We start from the raw sequence: 23,099 nt of genomic DNA on the forward strand, positions 1-23,099 counted from the left end.
TCGTCTGAAGGAAAATGATACTGATCGTGTGAAAATTTGTTGCCTCTGTCAAAAGTTTTAGGCAGACATGCAAACATACATACATTTATATATTAGTAGCTCAAATTTTCAACCCAAACCAATTAAAAAGCTTGCCCTATCTCTGAATACCCTTTATATAAAATTTCAAATGTTTAGACCAGAAATTGTCTGAGTAATTTGGTAGAGACCGCAGAGGTCAAATTTTAAAAAAAATTTCACGCCTATTATGACCCCTTTACATTCATTGTTTTGGGCTCAAATCAAGTTATTAAGTTAGATCCATGTCCAAGAAACCTACATCTAAAGTTTCAAGTGTTTAAACTTGGCAGAGGAGTTTGGTAAAGTTCTCCAATGTCAAATCGTTGAACTTTGACCCCTTAACAAATTTCTGGCCTAAAACGGATTACAAAGATTTTCCCAAATCTCAGTACCCTGTATATCAAATTTAGAGTCTGTAGACTGAGAATTGACAGTTATTGTGTAGGGAAATGTACACGGACAGACAGACCCTTTCACTTTTATAGATATATAGATATCCTCTATTTGTTCTTGGTGAAGAGATTACGAAAAGGTAAGTAAATATAAAAACAAAAATTGGCCATATTTCACAATAGACAAGTGACGGAAAAAGTAAAAAAAAAAACAAAAAAACAAATATCACTGTAACATTTTTTAGTGAATTTCTTCAATATTTTGCTTTATTTTTAATTTTTCAGCAATTATCTAGACTCCATAGGTACACACCCTTGTGTCCACCATTTTGTTGCCATTTTAACTTAAATGCTTGCCACTACTGTCATTTTAAACTTAATAAACGCTTAAAAATAAGTTAAAACACCAAAAACTTATCCAGGTAGTTATAAGAGTAACCCATCTTGCCTTTGGTAACATTTATTTGTTTCTTAACACAAAAAAGTATTTTTGAAAACATCAATTTATTATGAGAAGAAAATGTGTAATTTGAAAATGGGCAGAGACAATTGTATGAATAAAAATGTTTCATTTTTGTTTTCTTTTAACAAATTTGGAAGTTAAATTATATATAAACGGAATTGACTTCCCCTCCATTTATTTTTCTCACTCAAACGTTATCAAGCTAATTTGAAAAACTGTTTAACCCAACCAAATATCTTGTTGACAAAAAAGTTCAACTGTATAACTTTGGATCAGGCTTTCAAATTCTACCCACCCTCACCCCATCCAAACTTCATTCTGCAGGTAAAGAAAAATACTTATATTTACTGATGAGTTTTTTCTTTTTTTTTTTTTTTTTTTTTTTTTTTAAATTTATTTTTTATATCTATTCTAAGCACTGTCTTCCATTGGTGCTGAGAACTTTTTATTTATCATTATTTTTAATTTTGTTTTGTTTTTCTAGTCTCCCATTTCTTTATAACTAAGTCATCTTATTTTGTTTTTGTTTATAATAATACACTTTAAAAAATTATTAAAATATATTTTTAATTGTTATATTTAAAGAAAAAATTTTAATATGCTTAAATTTTTTTGATTATACTAAAAAGATTTTTATATTTTTTAATGTTATATTAATTTTTTTCTAATGCTCTCGTTTTTGTTGGGTTTATTTTTAAGGTTCATATATTGAGGTTAAACGTGCAGTAAGAATATTTCCGATGTAATATTTTACAAATACTACAAAAAAAGTGAAAAAGTAATAACTATGAAAATGTAAAATATGATTATTTTTTGTGCTAGAATTATGAAAAAAAAAAAATCACAAAATCATATCAGAAATTAAAACAAAACATTTTTTTTTTAAATTTTACAAATTAATTGAAAAATTCAAAATATAATTTTTTCCAAATTAAGAAAGTTTATTAAAATGTTTTTTTGTTTCATTTTTGTTTGTTTTATTTATTCTTGAAGAATTTGATTTTATGACTGACTTGTTATAACATTAAACTGAGAATTTTTGTTTTATTTACTTTTGTCCATGCCAAACAACACATTGCAACTGAAACGTATTGTGTTACTATGATAGGGGCTAAATTTATAGGGGAGAAAACTAAGTGGGAAGTCTGGCAGTAGGTATTTGTTAACATTACATTTAAATTTCTGCAAGTTAGGGAAATAGAGCAGGGAGACAATTCCAAATCCAATTGGTTTAAAAAAAGAAGCTATTAAAAAATTTTCCAGCATGTAGAGTGAAGGGATAAATTCTGTGAAAGTGCTTATAAGATAACTGCAGGAATACAACACTACAATGATGTGACAAGGGATCAGCAAACAGTATGAGACTTATTCGTTTCGATACATTTAATTTATTGGTGCACATCGCTGCATTATTGCAGCCCTTATTTTACAAGTACTCCCACAGAATGTGCTTCAACAAACTTACTGCATTTGTATCCCTATAACAACCAACCTAGCTAGTAGTAAAATTCCATCTGGCCATTGTAACTATCCTAGATGCCAGAAAATTTTTTACTCCCAAATTCCTTATCCCATTTTAACTGTATCAACATACAGAAACTTAAATGTAAACAAGTACTTTGCTGCACAAATTCCCCTTAGGATTCCCTCAATCTGGTCATAATCACAGTTTCATTAAGAATATTGTTTTTAGAGAATAAAAGTCGAAAATGCTTGTTATTACTTTGTTTCTGGCCTTCATCATGGTGACATATATATATATATATATATATATATATAATATGCTTAGTCAATTCGTTTTTATGTAAATTATCACCTTCCAAAACCTTAAAAAAAAAAAAAATGAGTAACAAAAAGTTGATTTTATGTTAGCAAAAGTATTGGTGCTAACTGGCGTTTGGCATAGGATTAAATCGTACAATTAATTACCAAATTTATTCAAATATGTTAAAAATATCAATTCTTGTCCAGAATTTCCTCTATATTAAAAATCAAAAATAAAGAAAAATGTGTATATAATGTACATAATTGTTATGAAACAAAATAATCTCATTCCAAAAATCATATAAATTGATCAAGTAGTTTTTTTTATAAAGAAAATCCTTTTTTTTTTTTTTTTTTTTTTTTTTTTTTAGCAATTAATGGGAATTAGTTTGCATTACAACATAAGTCCTGCAAGTTTGAATTGTTATATAGTGGTTTCAGTGATAGTTTTATTAGATTGTTTGTCTTGAGAGAGAGTCTTATTATAAGTGATGCTTTTTCTTAGTGAGAGAGATTTATTAAGAGGGATGTTGATGTACTCAGAGAGAGAGAGAGAAGTTGTAAGACTTAGAGAGATTGTTTGTGTTAGGAGAGATTCTTATATATTAAATGTTCATTCCTTAGATGTGTTGAATGGAAGAAGAAGAAAGCTCTTGGAGTGAAGGGATAGTGTTCAGACAGTTCGAACATTGTATAGATTCTCATTGTGGATATGAGAAGTCGAGATGTGTATGAAAAGACATTTTATAACACAAATATATAATACAATTTCACTTTACCTTTTTGTAAGAATCATAAGACAAGACGAGCTTTACAAAAAACATGATGGTTTATTTCGTCACGACCGGCCGTGTTTCCATCATCAAGAATTCAAAGTTTCACATTTTTTTCTTGAAGTGACGTCTCGCTCCCTAGACGACTGACTCTCTCCGAGTTTCTTCACTGACTGACTAACTCTAAAGTTTTTTCTCTATTCCTAGAACTTTCTATTTTCCGTGACGTCATACACATGTTAAAACATGTGCCTTCTTTCACGTGCTCTGGACATACGTGTCCAAAACTTTTCCTATTTCTCAGTAACCTATTTATCCAATATGTTAAAAACATTATCTTATAAGCTGCATTCTTTCAATTTAAAATTTCATAACACACTTGATAGTTCACATTCTTTCCTTGAAATATTTATCTATATTCTAAACAAATGTTTGTTTTACATTTTTAAATTCTCACACGTAATCTATTTCTAAACCTAGATTACGAGGTTCGAATTTCGCCTATGCTATTTCATTTTCATTTTAACTAATCTCTCTATTTTTATACTTACATGAAAAGGGGACAGCCCTTATCATGTAACAGAATCCTTGAATTGTTGCTTTGCTTTTTTTTTCCAAAATGGTAGACTTCAGTTACTCATGAAATTTGATTTTCTCATATATATATAGCTTAATGCGTAAGAGGAAAAGAGAGAGTTCAATTCCACAAGAGGAGACTTATCTGGATAATGCCAAGCTCAACAATTATTATTGGAGCTTATACAATAGGACAACAAGAGTATGAAATGAAGTCACATATTGGTAGATATAGAATGGATCATTAATTGAATAATGGAATACAAGCAAAATTTGGGGGATAGAAAGGACTCTTTATGCCCGGCCATTTCAAAGCCTAATGCTTTTCATCAGAAAAGTAGAGAAGATGCTAGGTAGCACAGGGAAGATGCGGCGTCTAGCATAGTGTTCTTTAGGGACAAAAAGGATTAAGAGGAATTATAGAATGTTGGGGGGGGGAAGCTTTATTGAATTCTAAATGAATAAAGAAGCTTGTTATATATAGTATGATATATAAGATTGTATATGGTCTTTAACATAGTGTTGAGTTTAAGGGGTATATGTTTTAGGGTTGAATTGGGGGTGTATTGCTGCTGCGTGGTGATTTATTTTTAACGGTTTGTGGGGTGTCTATTATCTATGGAGTGGTATTTTTGACAAGTGCAACCTAAACGGCAAATAGCGGCTATAAAATCGCTTATAATTGGGCGGGGGGGGGGGTATGCAAGGTTGTAATATTGATTAGGTAATATGCGGCAATATTTTAAAGTTTCTTCTGTTATGATATAGGGAGTATGATTATAAGGGGGCGGTCGGAGGATAGGATGGCAATGTCTATGAGTGCGTTTAACTTTATGCAAAAGGTTTAAGGCTACTTGTAGTTGGCAAGATAGAAGAGTAAGGAGACCATTACTACTTATAGAAATAATACTAATAATACTAGGGTAATTGTAATAATGAGAATGATAATAATAATAGTAATAATAATGACGATAAAAGTAAAAATGAAGATAAAAATAATATTACCAAAGCTGTGATAAAAGTAATGTTAATAACAGTGAAAATGAAGATAATGGTAGCGGTTATGGTAGCAATAACGGGGATAATAATAACAGCAATTATAATAATAATAATGATAAAAACAAGACAATAATAATAATAACAATACTACTACCACTACCTCCACTATCATCATCATCACCACCACTACTACTAATAATAATAATAATGTTAATAGTAATTACTAGGGAATGCGTAAAAGAAAGTGGGGGGGGGGTCAGAATAACAGGAAATAGGAGTGAGGGGTGAGTGGTCCCGTAAAAAAATAAAGTAAAATAAAAGAATATATATATATATATATATATATACGCAAACACAGATACAAAAAAGAACACAATATAAGGGTATATTGAAAGTAGATGTAGAATTAGCGTAAGAGTTCGGTGAACAAAAAAATCTTTGGTTTATATGAAAGAAGTTCTTCCCTGGGAAAGATAGTTTCAAAAGTCCACATTAAAACTTTAATTTTCTTGAAATTCGATTATAAAGGCCATCAATTTTTTTTTTTTTTTTTTTTTTTTTTTTAATAAAAAAGCAAGGCCTAGAAAATTGAATACATACTTTCTCGTTTATGAACACGAGGGACAGGTCCATCCATTCGGTGTAGCTACTTTTTGTAGTAGTTCTAATATCCAAGAGATGTTGCAAAGAGCATGGTTTACAGCTGTCCATTAAAATTCCATATTTCTCCATTAAATTTTGTATTAAATTGTTAGGGTGGTCTTGCATAGATGCACTGTTTTGGTGAATTCTTTTTCCTCCTATTTTGGATGGCAAAAAACAGCATTTGTTCAACGGAGACTCCTGTGATGGAGTTTACTTGAAACTGGATTGGTTCAGCTGCTTCAATTTAGTGAGATTATCAGTAAGAAATGATGATTAGAAAAGAATTTGGAAGGAATTTAGAGATGGTACATGTGTTTGCTTGTGGGGAATTGGTAAAGCACTTGGCTGGTAGTCGGAAGGGGTAGAAGAGGGATGGGATGTGTCTGTATGGGTGACGGGGGTGGGTTGAGCTGAATCGGGGGAGCTTTTCTTAGGTTATATTTTCGGTACATTTAAATGTTTTAAAGTAAATACTACTGGGATAGAGTTAATCTAATATTAAATGCGCTGATTTTTAAATTATTTCTTATTTTGGGGTGGGGGGGGGGGACTTGCCAGTGGGGTTAGGGGTGGTGGTTAGATGGTTCTAAATTTAGGTTTGGGGTCTTTGGCCCTGGGAGGGGGTTTCTAAGCTATTTTTTCATTAGGCTTAGGTTTTAGATTGGTTAGGTTATATTCTGGTTGCATCGTGTGCTAATTGGTGGTTTGGTTGCAATTTAATAGGTGGTATTAAGTGTACAGTTTTACGGGGATAGGGTTTGTTAGGCAAAGTTGTCTGAGGGCTTATGCTTAAACTAGATATATTGTTAATTAGGCCTTGCCAAGATGCAGGCGATTCTAGGTTGATTATTTATTTAATGTTATGTAATGGTTATGATGTGCGAATATTTTATATTAAAAAGTTGTTTTTTTATGGCGATTTTTGTAGATAGCGAGTTCTTATGGGTGGTTGCAAAAAAAAAAAACATTTGGTTTGGGGTGTTGTCCAATAGCCCTTTACTAGGGGAAACGGTTAGTGAGGAATAAGCCTAAAACATATACCCTCACTGTGTTAAAGACCATATACAATCTTATATAACAAGCTTCTCCTTTATTTATTTAGAATTCAATAAAGCTTCCCCCAACATTCTGTAATTTCTCTTAATCTTTTTCATCCCTAATGAACCCTACGCTAGATGCCGCATGGACCCTGCTGCTATCTCTGGTGGGCTTTCACGAGGCCACAACTTAGGAGAGTAATGGGACAATAATTGAGAGGGTCTGTTCTTTCAATAGAATTCTTGCACACTGGTACCACAGAGGCAATCTTCCAGCTATTAGGGAAGCAAGATTCAGCAAGGCATTTATTGTAGAGCTTGGAAAGTATGGGGGCTAGCTCAGCTAAACATTTCTTAATTAGTAATGCAGGGATGAAATCAGGCCCACACACCTTTTGAGGTGTCTAAGTTTTTTTATGATATCGCAGACATGAGAAGGGGTGATTTTTATATCATCTAATGTCGCTTTAGTCTGTATAGGGAAATTTGGGAGGGAGTTGTTTGTTGGCTCTAAGGTGGAGTTGGAGGTGAATCGCCGGGCAAGCAGTTCTGCCTTCTCCATTGCCATGCATGCAACCTTCTGGTTGTTGCTCAGTGGAAGAATTACTGATTGCCTTTTATTCATTTCACTATTATAGATATTCCAGAAATCACGAGTTCCTATCTTTTGTGATTCAATGCGTTCCCTGATTATTTCAGCTTTCTTTCTTTTGGCTGTTGCTATTTCTCTCTTACAATGATTTCTAGCATCTACAAATTTTTGCCTATTTGTATTTGACGTATGACGTACAAACTCGCGGAATGCATGCTGTTTTTGCGCAATGGCAGCTGCACAATCTACAGTGAACCATGGGGTGAGTGGGGCTTGCTATAATACCTCCATGTTGGAACATGCTTCAATGCCCGCTTTGTCGCTTGTCTCATTGGCACACTGTTCAGCAGGTAGCGAGAAGATATCGGTCCATGGGGCATCTCGGATGTGTTCTGTAATGGTTTCCCAGACAACCCTGTTGTAGTAGCTTGTTGTTTTGAGCAATGGTTCCTCACCTTGAGGTTGGGATTTAAATGTGATGTCAACTGATACCACTATGTGGTCTGCGTTTCCTAGTGGACTGTGGGCATTAGTCACAATTCTCAGGTACTGTGGTGAATAGGTCTAGAAGTGAAGCCTGCTGAGGTTCACGATCTGGTAGGTGGGTTGGGAACATTATTGTCTGTGTGAAGGAATCGGCTATAGAGAAGAGTATAAGTAGAGCGTCCAGCTGCATTTGTGTAACCTGAGAACCAACGCCAATTTTTATGTTGGACATTAAAGTCACCAAATGTATTTGGACGTTACTATCTAAGGAGAGTGCTGCATCTATTCTATCAGAGACATGATCGATTAGAGTACAATCCTGACTTGAGGAAAAACAGCAGAGAAAATATAAGTAACGCAGTTATGAAATGTTAGTTGAAAGTACTTAAAAGCCTGGTCATCTGACTCAAGATTTTTCTCTCTAGTTTAAGGGAGGGTGCTATGGATATAGACTCTAAATGCGTGCATACATCCGAGTCTTTACGGCAAAGAGGGAAGTATCCTGTAATGTTAAAGTAGTTGGAAGAGTGTAAGTCTGTTTCACTTAATGCTAAGATATCCGGGAAGTTTACTAAAAAGTAAGACTCTACATCATTTATATTACCTCTAAGCCTGCGGATATTTGTGAAAGCGAGCCTCAAGGGCGGAGGCGAGTTGTTTTTTTTTGGGGTGGTTGTCTGGTTTTATCGTGATATTTGTTTAATTAATTTAATTACGTTTTTGTTTAATGTTAGGTTAGGGGAAGAGTGTTGAGCAAAGTGGATCTGTTTTGAAGCCAAGTATACACACAAAGTGGTTCATCAGCCGAGTCCAGTCTAGAATGTGTGGTCTCATGAAAGCCAACCAGATATAGCAGCAGGGTCCCTTTCCATGCGCGACATGGCAACTATCCTCATATACATCTGATGAGAGAGCAGCCAGTCTAAGCGTTACCAAAGAATTATTCTACTAACGCATCGATGTAATGTTAGTCAAAAGCACATAAAAGCCCGGTCATCCGATTCAAGATTTTCCACTCTAGTTAAAGGGAGGGTGCTACGAATATAGACTATAAGCCTATGCAAATATCTATCTGAGTCTAACATGACAGGATACCTCCCACTTTACCATAAGAAGTAGTTAGAGGGGATTGAAGAGTGTAAGTTTGTTTCATGCAATGCTAAGATATCCGGGGAGTTTACTAAAAGGTAAGACTCTACATCATCTATATTACCTCTAAGCCTGCGGATATTTGTGAAAGCGAGCCTCAAGGGTGAAGGGTAATTGGTTTTGTTTGGGTGGTTGTCTGGTTTTATTGTGATATTTGTTTGGGTTGTTATTTCATTAAGTTTTTGTTTACTGTAAGGTTAGGGGAACAGCGTTGAGCAAAGTGGGTTGGTTTGACACCAAGTATACACACACTGGTTCACTAGCCGAGTCCTATCTAGAAAGTTGTGGCCTTGTGAAAGCCCACCAGAGATAGCAGACATGGCACTACAACTATCCTGATATTATACAACTGATGATAGAGCAGTCGCTGTAAGTGCTACCAAAGAGTTAGGGCACCTGTACTGCCAGTCGGAAACAGCAGCCAGATAAACTGTTAATCAGGTACCCTCAACCTCTCAAACAAGACTGGCCCAAATAAGTCGAGTGAGCACAAGTGGCATGCAAGCAAACCCAATTTTCTCAGTTTCTGAGAGAAATTTAAAATAGGGAATAGGCGAACGGCGTTCAATGTCTTAGTCAGGAAACAGGATGGCTCAGGTGAGTCCCTGGTATTGTACCTGTATGCCTGGCTAATAGACAAAGGAGGAGTGTGAAAGCCGGCAATAGGCAGAGCCTATCTACTCCTTAAGCAAGTTAAGTTTGCAAACTGGGAATTTGTTAGTCACCAGCTCCAGTTTTATTATCAGTTTTCTTTCTCTTAGTTTTAGTTAGTATAGAGTTCAATATGAAGATTTCTGAGTTTGAAAAACTTTGGAGGTTACCAAAACATTGTGAAAATAACCAAGATCACAACAGGAATCCAAATGATCAAAAGAAAACTTTCAAAATTTGATGAATGGGATGAAAAGATCTCTCCTCCTCCTTTTTTTCACTCAAACTCACTTTGTCATTCTTTTAATTCAATACAAATCGTATTACAAATAATATTTTCTCATCAACTCATTTGACTCAACTCAGCATGTGACACCACCCCCTCCCCGCTTGGCAACTCACCACCCCATTGTTGTGTGCAGTGGATCTTTGCTACATTCTCTGGTTTTGACCGTAACATAGTCTTTTCTGCATTAGTGACTGTTGGCAGGTTCACAAGTATAAAAATAAAACTGACTCTGACTAATTCTGTATATATTCTTTGTCTCTGTGTACGCGCGTGCCCCACCCCTGACCCTTTGAACGGTAAAGTCTGCATCTACTGTTGAGACTGTGTTTTTCATTTGGTTGATCAGTTCATTTCACCATGCAAGCCACGAGCCGTCTTCAAGTTTTCCCAACCATGAACTTTGGTCAAGTATTCAGCAACCCTCCTAACCTTAACCCTAACCACTGTTGTAAAACTGCTACAAAACACTAATCTACAAACTGTTACAAAAAGCCATGGCCACTCCTCAACGTACACACAATCCAATTCGAAATCTATCTACATCCATTGTTTATTTCAGTCATTATTACATTTTGATATAAACAGTGAATTACTCGTTGCCAATATATGCACCACTCGTGTAGGTTGTGGAATCAGTTTTTGGTTAAAATCAAACTCATAAGAATGTTAGGAGTCAGATTTTTTTAATCTCTGAAGAATCGGCAGACATTTTGAATAGTAAAAAACTTTAAAATATAAAGTAAGATATTTTAGAATTCTACGAGTCATTCAGTTTTTAAACCTTCTTGCAAACTTAATGTGCTGCATTGGAAAAAAGTAATAATCGCAAACAAATGGTTGTCGAAACACAAGATATGATTGACACGGTATAGGATTAGTGTTACAAACGATTTCAATTCCAAACTGCATGGTTTCCCTTGTATCAAAGGATTTTGTGTGACTATAACCACATCTTCAGCTAACACTCTTACCTCAAACTCATGTTCCATGGCTTATCTTCTTATGGTTGTGTTGAGATTCTAGTGTTGTCAGTTGTCATGGGAAAAGCCAGTTTACATGCATAAAAAAAGGACAACACAGACATTATATGAATGCAACACATGTCATTAGCGTCTTTAAGTTTGAGCTCTAATCTTGCAACTTTGGAATCGCAGTTAAGACTCATTTGCAACTCTTCTTCCTTTGTTACTGTTATCATTCTCTTTTTAAAAACCAGCAACTTTTGAATAACGGTAACTTTTGAATACCGGCAACTTTTGAATAACGGTAACTTTTTAAAAACCAGCAACTTTTGAATAACGGTAACTTTTGAATATCGGTAACTTTTGAATATCGGCAACTTTTGAATAACGGCAACTTTTGAATAACGGTAACTTTTGAATATCGGCAACTTTTGAATATCGGCAACTTTTGAATATCGGCAACTTTTGAATAACGGCAACTTTTGAATAACGGCAACTTTTGAATATCGGCAACTTTTGAATATCGGCAACTTTTGAATAACGGTAACTTTCCCCTAAAATCTAAGTTTTTCTTGGTTTACTTTCACCAGAAACTAGAGATAACCATTTTTCTTCAGCATCTTTTCAAATATCTCCACAGGTTATTAACAGCTAATTGTCATGGCATGGCTTTTAATGTTTTTCTTTCGTGTCCTTTTACTGTTATTCATTTTATAATATCTCCCAGTGGTTGTAGGTGGGGGTGGTATTCTATAGTTTCACAAATTCGTGTCCTTCTGTGTTGTGCTTTTAAAAACTGTTGGAATCATTCTTTAGAAAAGCATCTAAATCTTTGTGTGCAAGTAGACTTGAATGAATATTTGTTTATATATCTGCGTGAATATAGGTATATAAGGTATATGAATGGAATTTCGGTAAACAGTTTCTAAGTATTTTTTCTGGAGAGTTTTCATGAAAACTCTCCAGAAAAAATAAACCCATTTGAGATTTGTCAAAGGGCAAAGAGGGAAAGTAAGGGAGGAAAAGAAATGAAGAAATATTTGTATTGCAGATTCTCATATCATTTCTTCATCAATTCTTATGGCTGGATCAGATTCTGCAATTTTTTTTTCGGTTCAATCGAAACTTAGTATTCAACAATTTCTCATCATGACATTTCCATTGTTCTGGTCATTTGTTGTATTTTTCCCCAGCAAGAACTATGTCGTTGTCATCTCTGTAGAATAGTCCATTTTTTAGATATTCCTTTGTAGTATATCTGGAAACCCGACTTGCTCAGCCTCCTTCTTTGCTTCCCTCTTTACCTTACTTCTCAGCTTCCTCAGTACACTGATATGTCATCCTATATCTTGAAGGCTTTTCCGTCCATCTGTTACATCCAACAGTGTATCCTTCAGCATCTTCCACATTTCCTGTAGTAGATCTGGTAACCAAATGCATCATCATTTGAACTCTGTTATGTACTTTGTTCAACCTCCATGCGTTTCATCAGATGAAATTCAAAATAACTGATTCACAATTTCTTCATCACTAAAATGTTTTTTGCTGGTTTTTCCAAACCAGCAGAGAATCTAGTTGTAACTTTGTACCTGATTCACATGTAACGAGATGGATTTCGGTTTTCCTTGTAACCAACATGTCGATTGTATGACCAAATTCTTTCTCCTGTATTCCTATTACCGTTTCCTCTGCGCATTCTCAAAATAACCAGGGTTCTTTGTAACATGACCATTCCAATCTCTCGCAACAGCAAGTATGTTCTCCTCAACCTTACGAGATTGCAATAAAGCTGTTATAAAACTCATCTGTTGCATCTTCACTCAAGTCACATGCTCATGCGTAAACAGATCTGAATTGTAAAAATGATTCACTTACATGATTAACTTCAATCATTTTATCTCTGCAAAACTAACACCATGTTTTTTCATTTCTAATTCAATACAGTTTATACCTCACGTTCTTCACACAATCATTCTAGCAGATTTATCTCTCCAAGTTTTTTTCAACACAGGAGGCTAATGCATCTTCAAGAAACTCAATAAGTCTTCCATCATTTAAACAACATAGTATGCACATTTTCTTTGGAAGTCATTTCCTTATTTAAGACGATGTTTATAGGCATAATGCCCTACGGTGCTGGGAACTGGTGCTTTTAGCTAGATACCATCTCTAGAATATTGACAACCAAAACGACTGTAGAGTTTTTAAAAAATACATTTATCGCAAGATTTCTGTGATTTTTAATCTTTGCTTGAATTTACATATAAAAGTCAGTCAGATTTTCAAACTCAGACTCAACTAGCAATCGGTCAGGTTCCTTTTGTCTATAAAATGTCCCTCCTAGCATGCTTTAGGTGGGAGAAGTACTGATACTGCTAGAACGATTCAAAGTATCATTTACAACTTGAAGCCAGAGTTTTGGTGAAATGAGAACATTATTATCAGAAGGAAAACCGATTTCAAACTTCCATTGTCTTTTGGGACTCCAAAAAAATAATTTTTTTGGTTTTTTTTTTTTTTTTTTTTTTTTTTTTTTTTATTAAAAACAAGACAGTATTTCTGAAAAGTCGTGCGATCACTCTGGAATTATATCATGATTTCAATTGATATGAAGATGGAACATCTATTGCATGCGTCAGTGTTACAAGATTGAGTGCAAGATCTCATTTCAATTTGTGAAGTTTTCTCGCAAAGAAAATAAGTTAGCAGGAGCAGCGAATACATTATGAAATTAGAAGGACGGCCCAACCATGACAAATAATAGCAGCAGCAGCTAAAAGCAACAATATTTACAAAATACCAAAAGACTCAACTCTGGTTAATTTCCAACGGTTTGATTGGCTATTAAAATCTAACTTTGACCAATCAGAAACGACTTGCTGTGGGAGCCAGGCACCTGCTATGTTTATGTTTAAATAGGAAGGAGCTAAGCTGATCCAAGGAAACTGGCTTGATAGAGCCCGGCGCACACCACACGAATCCCTATCAGTTGAGAACCCAATTTCAAACCCAAGGAGAGCAATCAACTTTAACCTTGGCCAGTTTGGCCACGGGTCTCTCGATTAAAACCAAGAGATGAGAAGTACTACAACTTCACCGGCTAATACTGACTTCCACACCAGACCACTGGTCAAATCCCCAACCTGAGGCTCAACAAATCCTTCAAAGGTGCTACTACTAGAAGCTGCTACTACGACGTACACAAGGAGACTTGACAGCTTGCCTGAGATATGAGTTGGCTGCAGACAAAGAACAATATCGCTAACTAGTAGACGACAAATCTGTACCATGTCAGGATCTACAAAGCTGTAAAGCACAGCTCAATAAACATCCAATCTAAATGTGAGAGGAACAACATTTTATTAACTAGTAGATGACAAATCTGCTAACTTGCTTTCCTTAACTATTCCTATTGAAAAAAAAACAAACTCTTATTACTTGTGGTGTTGTTTTTGATAACAATATCAAAGGATAACTAATATTGACATTTTACCAACAAAGAAAGACGTGAATTGCTGATAAAGACTATGCTGAAATGAATAACTTTAACAGCAGGGACAAACTGTTGTTGAACTGAAGACTTCTTTATTTTGTTTTTCTTAAATTTGTTTTTCACGTAATCACTTAAAATTAAACTTTTGTTTGTCTACTTCTTCCCTGTCACCATATGCTTATTTATAATATAACTGTGTAATAAATTGCGAACAGACGGATTACCTGACAAACGCTCGAGGTGTGCACTCTGCAAAGCGGGCACGTCCAAAGAAAAATGGCAAGATGGCGGCGGCCGGTTAATATTGCCAAGTAATCACGCAAAATCTCGTGTTCTCTCGCACACACGAGAGTTCAGCTTAGCATAAAAACGGGTCACTGTGAGCAAGAAGGGGGAAGGAAAAACGTAGTCAAGACAAAGACGACGCTTCTGACGACTGAGAAGAAAAAAGAAGAAAAAGAGCAAGAAGTAGAAGAGGAAGAAGAGAACGATACATGAGAAGACGAGGTGTGTGCGGTTTTGAGTAAATCGAAACAGACAGAAAAAAAAACTCTGATTACAAGCTATTTCAGCTTTGGTATGGAGAAATTTGACATCAGATTAATTCCGGAATTCGATGGCTCCCCCACTGGTCCCTCGGTGGTCGAATGGCTGGAAAAGGCTGAGCGCGTTTGCCGGTTGTGCAAGATTAAAGACCCAGCTATGGTTATCCCATTGAGACTCACTAAAGGGGCTTATGCCGTGTACCAGCAGCTAGGGGAGGATCCGACCATGGAGCAGATTACACAAGCGCTATACGGGGCATTTGGTACAGACCCTTTTGTCGCCTGGAGGCAGTTTTCCGAACGCCGACTTGGGCCGGGGGAGACAGTGGATGTCTACATGGCCGACTTGAAAAAGCTTGCCACTCCCTTCGGCGGTGCAAGTGATCGCATATTGGCATGCGCCTTTTTGTCGGGACTTCCGGATGAGGCAAGTCGACTGCTGCGAGCATCGTCAAGACTCACTGAGATTGGATTGGAGGAGTTATTGGCGAGAGCACGAAACATCTTGAAAGACGGTCGAGAACTAGTCTCCGCAGCTGTTGACATTCTGAACTCGCCAACGAAGGGTCTACGATGCTATACCTGTGGTGGCCCCAACCACTTTTCCAGAGACTGCAAAAGCGGTACAAGGCGCACCCCTAATTATGGAGCACGACAAGTAATATGGTGTCACCAATGCAATAAGCCAGGCCACATAACGCGGAATTGTCCGGGAAACGGGCAAGGGGAGGACGCCGCAGCGCTAGCACCCTCCCCAACGCGACATTGAATAAAGCGCTGCCTGCAGTAACAGTTCAAGTTGATGGATGTGAACGTTCAGCGCTGGTTGACACCGGCTGTACCCAAACCCTTCTTCGAAAGGAATATTGCACCACATGGAAGAAACGAAGGATCCCTGTACTTACTGTCGGCCAAGGCTCATTGGTGTGTTGTGGGGTCAGCGTTGTTCATATCAGCATTGGCAATGGCTCTCCGGTTGCTGTGACGGTGTTAGTGGTCGATTACAATAACAATCGTTTGCCAAGTTTAAGGAAATGAGCAAAATTGTGACCTACGCAAAGATGGCCCTTGCACTAAAGTCACGTAATAAAGTCTGAAGACACTTCTTTCTGTTATATCAAATTGCAGAGGGAAATTACAAATAATTGTCCAAAAGTGACTTTTATTTTTCTAAGAATAAGGGAATATTTTCCATTTGAACACATGAAATTAAACGAGGAATTTTTTGCCAGGGAAATACAGCTTTACTATTTTTTTTAGATATTTTTTAAAAGTTTATTAAAATTTGAAATTTAAGAAAGCTTAAATGATATGTGCTTCTTTTTTTTTCAAATAAATATTTATGTACCTTTTTTAAAGAAAAATTAAATATTTTTCAAATAATTCATCGTAATTCATTTAAATGAATTTTTTATTATTATGGTGAATTATTTTTTCTTTTAACTGTATTAATTTGTAAACCATGTTTTAGTGAAAAAAAATCTCATGGATGTACACATGAACACTGTGTCGGAAAAATAAAGTAGCTATCTTTATAAAGATAATTATTATAGAAATTCATTATAAAAAATCAAAAATAACTCTAGCTCAAGTTCATGAAAATAGAGATTTGTTTTGTTTTTTAGTTTTCATTTTGTCGTTTTGTATGTACGACGTAACTTGCTATTTGTTTTATTTTGATATTCATGCAGAACAGATACCATGATGAAATAATAACGTTATTATTCAGAAGCCTATTCTTGACATAGGTAGAGGAGGGTGTTTTCGAACTATTCTGTACTTTCACCTAACTATTTATTAAACAAGAGACCATAAAACTTGAATTTAACTTAAACATAATTATTTCTTTTAAAAACATGGTTTTAGTAAATAAAAACTAAAAACATGGTTTTAGTAAATAAAAACTAAAAACATGGTTTTAGTAAATAAAAACTAAAAACATGGTTTTAGTAAATAAAAACTAAAAACATGGTTTTAGTAAATAAAAAGTTTAAGAGCAATGTTGAAACTTGTTTCACTAAATAATTTACGTGACTGAAATAGGAATTTCATTTATTTGGTGTTAAATTTAAACTTTCATTTTGCTTGAGATCTCATTCCATATTGTAAACCCTCTTATATAAAAAGGAAAAGAAATTTCGACAGCAAATTAAAATTTACAAGGAAACATTATTCGACAGAATATTCCAAAAACAATTTTCAAGAAATCCTTATTCCGCTGAGTTACAAAGAATGCTATTCTTCTCTTCAGAGAAAAGAAAGATAGAAGCAAATTAGTATAGCCGAGCTAAGAATTTGCTGGTCATGGCATTAAATAAAACAGCACTTTAGGATGTTTTGTAAAAAAATATGTTTCAGTTAAAACATGAGAAAAACAAACCGAATATTGGAAGTCCAGAATGTACGAAGACGTACTTGATGGCAAATCCAAGGAGTGAAAAAATTTTTTCTATCTAAACACAGAAAGAAAAAGAATAGAATTAAAAAAAGCATAATTAAGCAAAGAAATTTTATGTTCAACAATATTTACACAAAAGAAAAACTTTTCACTTCATCAAAACAAAATTTCAGTGAACAAAACTTTCAATCTTCCCTGCAAGCAACATGGCAATCTTCAAATATATTGCCCCCAAATATTTGCGCTGTCATAAATCATCAAATTTTGTTCATTCCATTATTTCCAATCCTTTCATATTCTTCATCATTCAACTGACGATCTACCCATCTCATTAATACTTACCCTCAAGTAACGTTTTTCTTTAATTAGTAATGATTCATTAGTAAAAAAAAACAAAACAAATTATTGTGTATGTGTGAATTAAAGTAAATATTGTGAAAAATAAAGTTTTATTTAATTGCATAAAAGTGAAGAATACAAAATGATTGATTTCTACACCAATTTATTTTTTTTGTTGAGTTTATAAAAAATCCAAGCTGAGCTGAAGAGTAATCCAACACTGTAACCAGCCAGAGTTCCAATAACACAACTGATTGGCCAAACCTACAAAAAGAGAAAATAGTAAAAATTGATTGGATTGAATTAAACATTAAATGAAAAAAAGATTGGAACTTGATCCATTAAATGAAAAAAAGATTGGAACTTGATCCATTGCTTTGATGGGATTTTTAAAGTTAAACAATTACGGAATAAAAATAATAAATTTGTTGCCAAGAAATGAGGCACACAATTATTGGATGGCTTCTCTGATTTGTCTCATTTCCGTTTCTTTATCTCCAATCAGATTTCAAACATTAATCTCAATTCTTTTTAACCAATGAAAATACAGAGAATTCTAGATTCATCATCTTTTCTTATTCAAGTGAATTTGCTTGTTCTATAAACACTCATTCGGTTTCTCAAGTTGTGAGTTTGATTAGTAACTTATGATTTTGGCATCTCTTTCATTTTCAAACTCCAGAAAAAGACCATTCCTTTAATGGAAATGGAAGACCAAGGAAAACGAATAAAAGTGATAAAAATAAGCCTCAGGAAAAAAGTGAACTGAACTTGCTATCTCAACTGTTCTACATCTTCTAACCCCCAAAATCTCTTTGACACACATCTCTTTATTTTCATATATAACTCCATGCAACATATGTCCTCAACCCTTACTTGCCAGGTTTCACTTCCATACATCACACTGCATACACATGCCTAATAGACTCTTTCCTTGGTCAACAGTGGTAACACTCTGCTGATTAGTAATTTCAGTGGTGGAATTTCCTGAAACATGTTTGGTGAATTTCTGACCTTAATTCAGATTCTTGAGATAAAAGTTTGGAGAAATGTTTGTCAACAAAGCAGAATTATCAGATCTACGTTTTAATTTTCATTAGACAAACATTCAAGATGTAATATTTTTTGTATTTTTTTTTTACATGACTTGCAGGATTTTGCTATTTTTTGTCAATAAGATTGGTCGAATGACAGAATTTAAATAGAATACATCTTTAAAACCAATATGTGTGGACATTGAGATGACAGGTTCTCAGAAAACACCCGACCAAGGAAAATGAGACAATAAAATGATGATGAGGATGATAAAGATGAAGAGGGGAAAAAAACTACAAAATAGAAATTTCTGCATCATCTCACAAATTCAATGACATTTAATATCGCTTGTAAATACAACTTACCTGCCAGGGTCGATCCCAATCGAGTGGGATGGGGAATGCACCGAGCCAGGCACCTAGAATACTGCAAATGGTCAATATTAAAGCCACTGATTCACAACCAAGTTCTGGACTGGAAAAAAAAAAATTGTTAGAAGACATTTTGGTGGATGAGAAATGTAAATACTTATTTGTAAACAGGCCACACTTTTGAAAACCACAATTATCACAGGCTTTGGCCAGTCGGGTTAGCTGTCAATCGAAGCATGCCAGTGTCAACTCTTATCTGGTTGGCCTTTCTTTTTGGTGCTTGGTTCAACAAAATCATCTTTATATATTTACTTTACATAGATGAAATCCAAATCTTTTTTTCAAATAATGTTTTTAATAGATTTAAGCTTCTTTGTGACATTTGTACTTTTTAATTTATCTCGCAGAGTAACTCCAAAAATAATTCTTAAATATTTTATTTCAAAGATATTAATCTTTTTTTCATATTCTGCCAATATAAGTCCAGGTTTCATTTGCATATGCAACAATATGAACTATCAGTGCATTGTAAAGTTTTAACTTCAAACATGTTTGCCAACAGCATTTATCCTAGGTGAATTGAACTGTGTTCCATTGAAGGATGAAGTGTCAAGGGAATATCAATCTCACAAGCAGTTCCTAATCGCATGTATATCCCAATCAGAGGAGATATGATGTTAGGTTTTTGCTGTTGTTGCAGGGAGGTGTTAGTGCCAGTATTCCCACAGTCACCCATCTGGTACTAATCCAGCTCAATGTTGTTTAAAACTAGTATGTCAACATAACTAATAGAAATATTTCAGTTGAGAGACGAGATATATAAGTCGTACACAATTTTATTTAGATGTTCAAATGAAGAACTTTATATTTTTATCTTCTTCTGCTCATGTCAAATGAGGATTATAGAATCATGAAACACAAAATCTTTGTTTTGTTTTAATCATTTTATAACTAAACTAACTATATTTTACTGTGGTGTTATCTGGGTAAAAAATTATTACATCAATTCTTGCCAAAGAAAAGTAGCAAAAATACAGATTATGCAATATATTTCATGAAATATTAATGTGGCACAATGAGGAGCACCTTTTTTTGGTGGGGTTGGGGAGGGGGCTGGAGCTCTCTAATTTAAAAACCTTGTACTCGACTTTTATGGTTCTCGTGGAGAGACGTAAAATCAAGAAGATGCATTGAGGCATTGTGCCAGCCAATGTCAAATCCAATGATGACATTAAAACAACCCCGGATTTGACATTGGCTGCTAGAGATGCTGCTGAACGTCTGTATAACTATAAACAAGGATGGTTGGAGACTGCTGAGTTAAAAGGCTGTATCAACTGTCACCTGGGATATGTTTTTCTGTTTCTTTCTATTTGATATGTCTCATTTTTCTTATCAAGATTTGTTGTTTCGATTGGGATGCATATGCTCAAGACAGCTTGGCAGATTTTTGTTATTAATTATGTTTCTTCAGCAACTGAAATGAATAATGTGTAGTTTGCTCATTTTATATTAGCATTCAATTTCAGCATGACAGTTCCCTCAGCCAAGATAATTCTCTGGAGAGAATTAATGATGCCTAAAACTTAACCAAAAATCTGTCAAGTCCCCAGATAGGATTAACCCCTTCATTTCAAAGTGGATGCGCCCATCATTTACAACTAGGGAGCTGGTAATCGTGTATGAGGATGGAAAGATTCTTTTCAAAAAAAGATTTCTTCCTCCGGCAAAATTTGTACATATACAAGCAAATTAATGTGTTTTTTTTACTAAAAAGCATTTTTTAGATAAGAATAAATATAGTTTTGTAATTGTATGCATTGTAGTTGCCATCTTTGAGAAGAGTTTTTTGTGTGAAATCACCTTCAAGATAAAGTCAGATCTTCTTGTTAATATCGTACATTACATAGACTAGCAAAAATATGTGATCATGATATTTTTGCTGAGTATATTTGACAAACAAATAAGGTAATGCCTGACAACAGAACAGATACTACACTAACTCAAAAGAAAAAAAGGGAGGTGTTATTTCTACACATGCACAAATATACATTTATATTTTTGACAATATTTTTTTTGTTTTAATATGCGTACGGATTTAGATCAGATGGTAACAAATAATGCTGAGTAGCAAGTTTTAGTTTTGATTCTAGCTGATGGCACTCAAATCATATATATATATATATATATATATATATATATATATAATTATTTTTGATTATTTTTGAAATCTACATAAATTCAAATATCATATTTAAGCATATGTTATGACAGGCGATGCTGGGTGATCACTACTATATTGGGTACAATATAATCATCAGAGAATTGACTTTAATAAATACAAAATCTGCATAAATTAAAATATATTTAAGTGTATTTTATGACCAAGCAATGCTGAGTGGCCTGCTAATATACAGGGTGACCCCCCCCCCAAAAAAAAACAAAAGCTAAATGGAGGCCATCTAGAACATATGCTGTAGAACGGAAAAAAAAAGGCCAAAGACCCTAGTGTTTTCATGTGATGTTTTGAATATAATAAACTAGTTGTGACCAAAGTTTCATTTCATTCAGACAAAACACTAAGAAACAGGGCCTAATTAGAGTGTGGGCCCGTTTTTTTTGGGGGGGGGGTCACCCTGTATATAATTTGTGTGTGTGAGACTAATATCTAGAAAACTTTGTAAGAATGAATCACATTTTATCAACTTTTCAAATATAAAAGAAGGGTGGACCTGTAAATTCATCCTTGTCTGTTTGTCTGTTCGCACTTTTCTCAATATGCCTTGGAATTTTTTGAAATTTTGCACAAACATTAAACATGATATGAGTAAAAAAGTAACAGAATGGATTTTCTGGGAAAACTCCGGTTGCCCCTCCTAGGGGTGTCTTTTGGATTAAAATGGCTAAAATTGATATTTTTGTGTTTATTAAAAAAAAATTGATGCCTTGTTTTTTAATAAAACTTTCTGAAAAGTTGTAACTAACTGATTTCTATATAATTTTGTTTTGATAACTCTTGGGTGTGCCCCAGGGGCTCTTTTAGGGCTAATAAAAACACTCCATTTTTGGGCTTTAAAATATTAAGGCCTAAAACTGCACTGTTTGTTCATTTTCACCAGGATTTGACATCCCCTGGGGACTTTTGGGGCTAAATGGGGGAAGGGGAAAGGCTGAACTTGGTCATTTTTTTATGCCTTGTTTACTGTGCATGCTTCACTTGTTTCAATCGAAATTATACTTAAAAAAAAAAAAATATAGCAAATGTTTTTCTCCTTAGTGAAATCTGAGTGATTTTATTGCCAACTCAACCTGTGTTCAGAAAGCTACAAAAATGTCAGGTTGCTACCTGCATGCAATCAGGTAAGGTTAATGGCAGGTGATTAAAATCTGGCAGAGTAAAATGTAAAAATGTGAACAGATGACCTGCCAAATATGTACATTTAAATGACAAACATGTTAAAACATATACGAAAGATTCTCATCATTTGGTTCCCACACACAAGTTCTGTTTTGTTGTTTTTTGTTTATAATGACAGGTTATGAAAGCTATGGTGATTCATTTTCTAAATGATTGAGAGAGTTACATTGCCCATTAGTCTTTTCCTCTAAAGGTGCAAAAAAGAGTCTCAAATTTAATAAATCTTGCACCGTCGGTTAAGCTCCAACCTTTGCTCCATCGCTACAATGTCACAACCTCTGTTTGTTTTATTTGAATGTAATGTGCTTTGATGAACTCATAGCACTTGTGCCTACTCGATGTACACAACCCCGACTAACCTGACAAGCAGCAAAATCGCACCCCTTTACTGTTGAGGTCTCTAGATGCCTTCTACTCTAATAGTTTCTTTTTTCAATCTACTAAATTTTGGAATGGAATTTCCCTTTTTTTCTTTTTGTTTCCCTGTTGCATGAACCGGCAGAAGTTCAAATATATTTGAAACGGACATCTTGCTGCTCAACTCCTCAGTCTCCTGTTATCATGATCCCAAATCCCAAGTGGCAACATGTCTTGTTTAGGTTGAAAAATAGTTAAAAAAAAAAAAATACATGTACGTTTTGCAATGAGGTGATATAATGCAA

General features: G+C 34.6%; 2 protein-coding genes across 2 annotated transcripts in view; one reads left to right on the plus strand and one right to left on the minus strand.

The window, feature by feature from the left end:
- Positions 1–11,508: 11,508 nt before the first annotated feature.
- Positions 11,509–21,999, plus strand: LOC145268752 (uncharacterized). The gene is made up of 2 exons (XM_080124347.1): positions 11,509–16,769; positions 16,855–21,999. Exon 1 carries the CDS (start codon positions 14,911–14,913, stop codon positions 15,643–15,645), a length of 735 nt encoding a protein of 244 aa, XP_079980473.1. The 5' UTR covers positions 11,509–14,910; the 3' UTR covers positions 15,646–16,769; positions 16,855–21,999.
- The window catches only part of LOC145268753 (GPI ethanolamine phosphate transferase, stabilizing subunit-like), a 46,002-nt gene continuing 40,591 nt past the window's right edge, over positions 17,689–23,099 (minus strand). The window contains exons 4-5 of the mRNA XM_080124348.1: positions 19,014–19,122; positions 17,689–17,877 (exon numbers count right to left, since the gene is read on the minus strand). Of these exons, the coding sequence (XP_079980474.1) occupies positions 17,767–17,877; positions 19,014–19,122 (220 nt within the window). The 3' untranslated portion in view covers positions 17,689–17,766. The remainder of the gene's footprint in view (positions 17,878–19,013; positions 19,123–23,099) is intronic.

The sequence above is a fragment of the Euprymna scolopes genome, chromosome 44 (genome assembly GCF_053919585.1).
Source record: "Euprymna scolopes isolate OS-2025 chromosome 44, ASM5391958v1, whole genome shotgun sequence".
Taxonomy (NCBI): Eukaryota; Metazoa; Mollusca; class Cephalopoda; order Sepiida; family Sepiolidae; genus Euprymna; species Euprymna scolopes.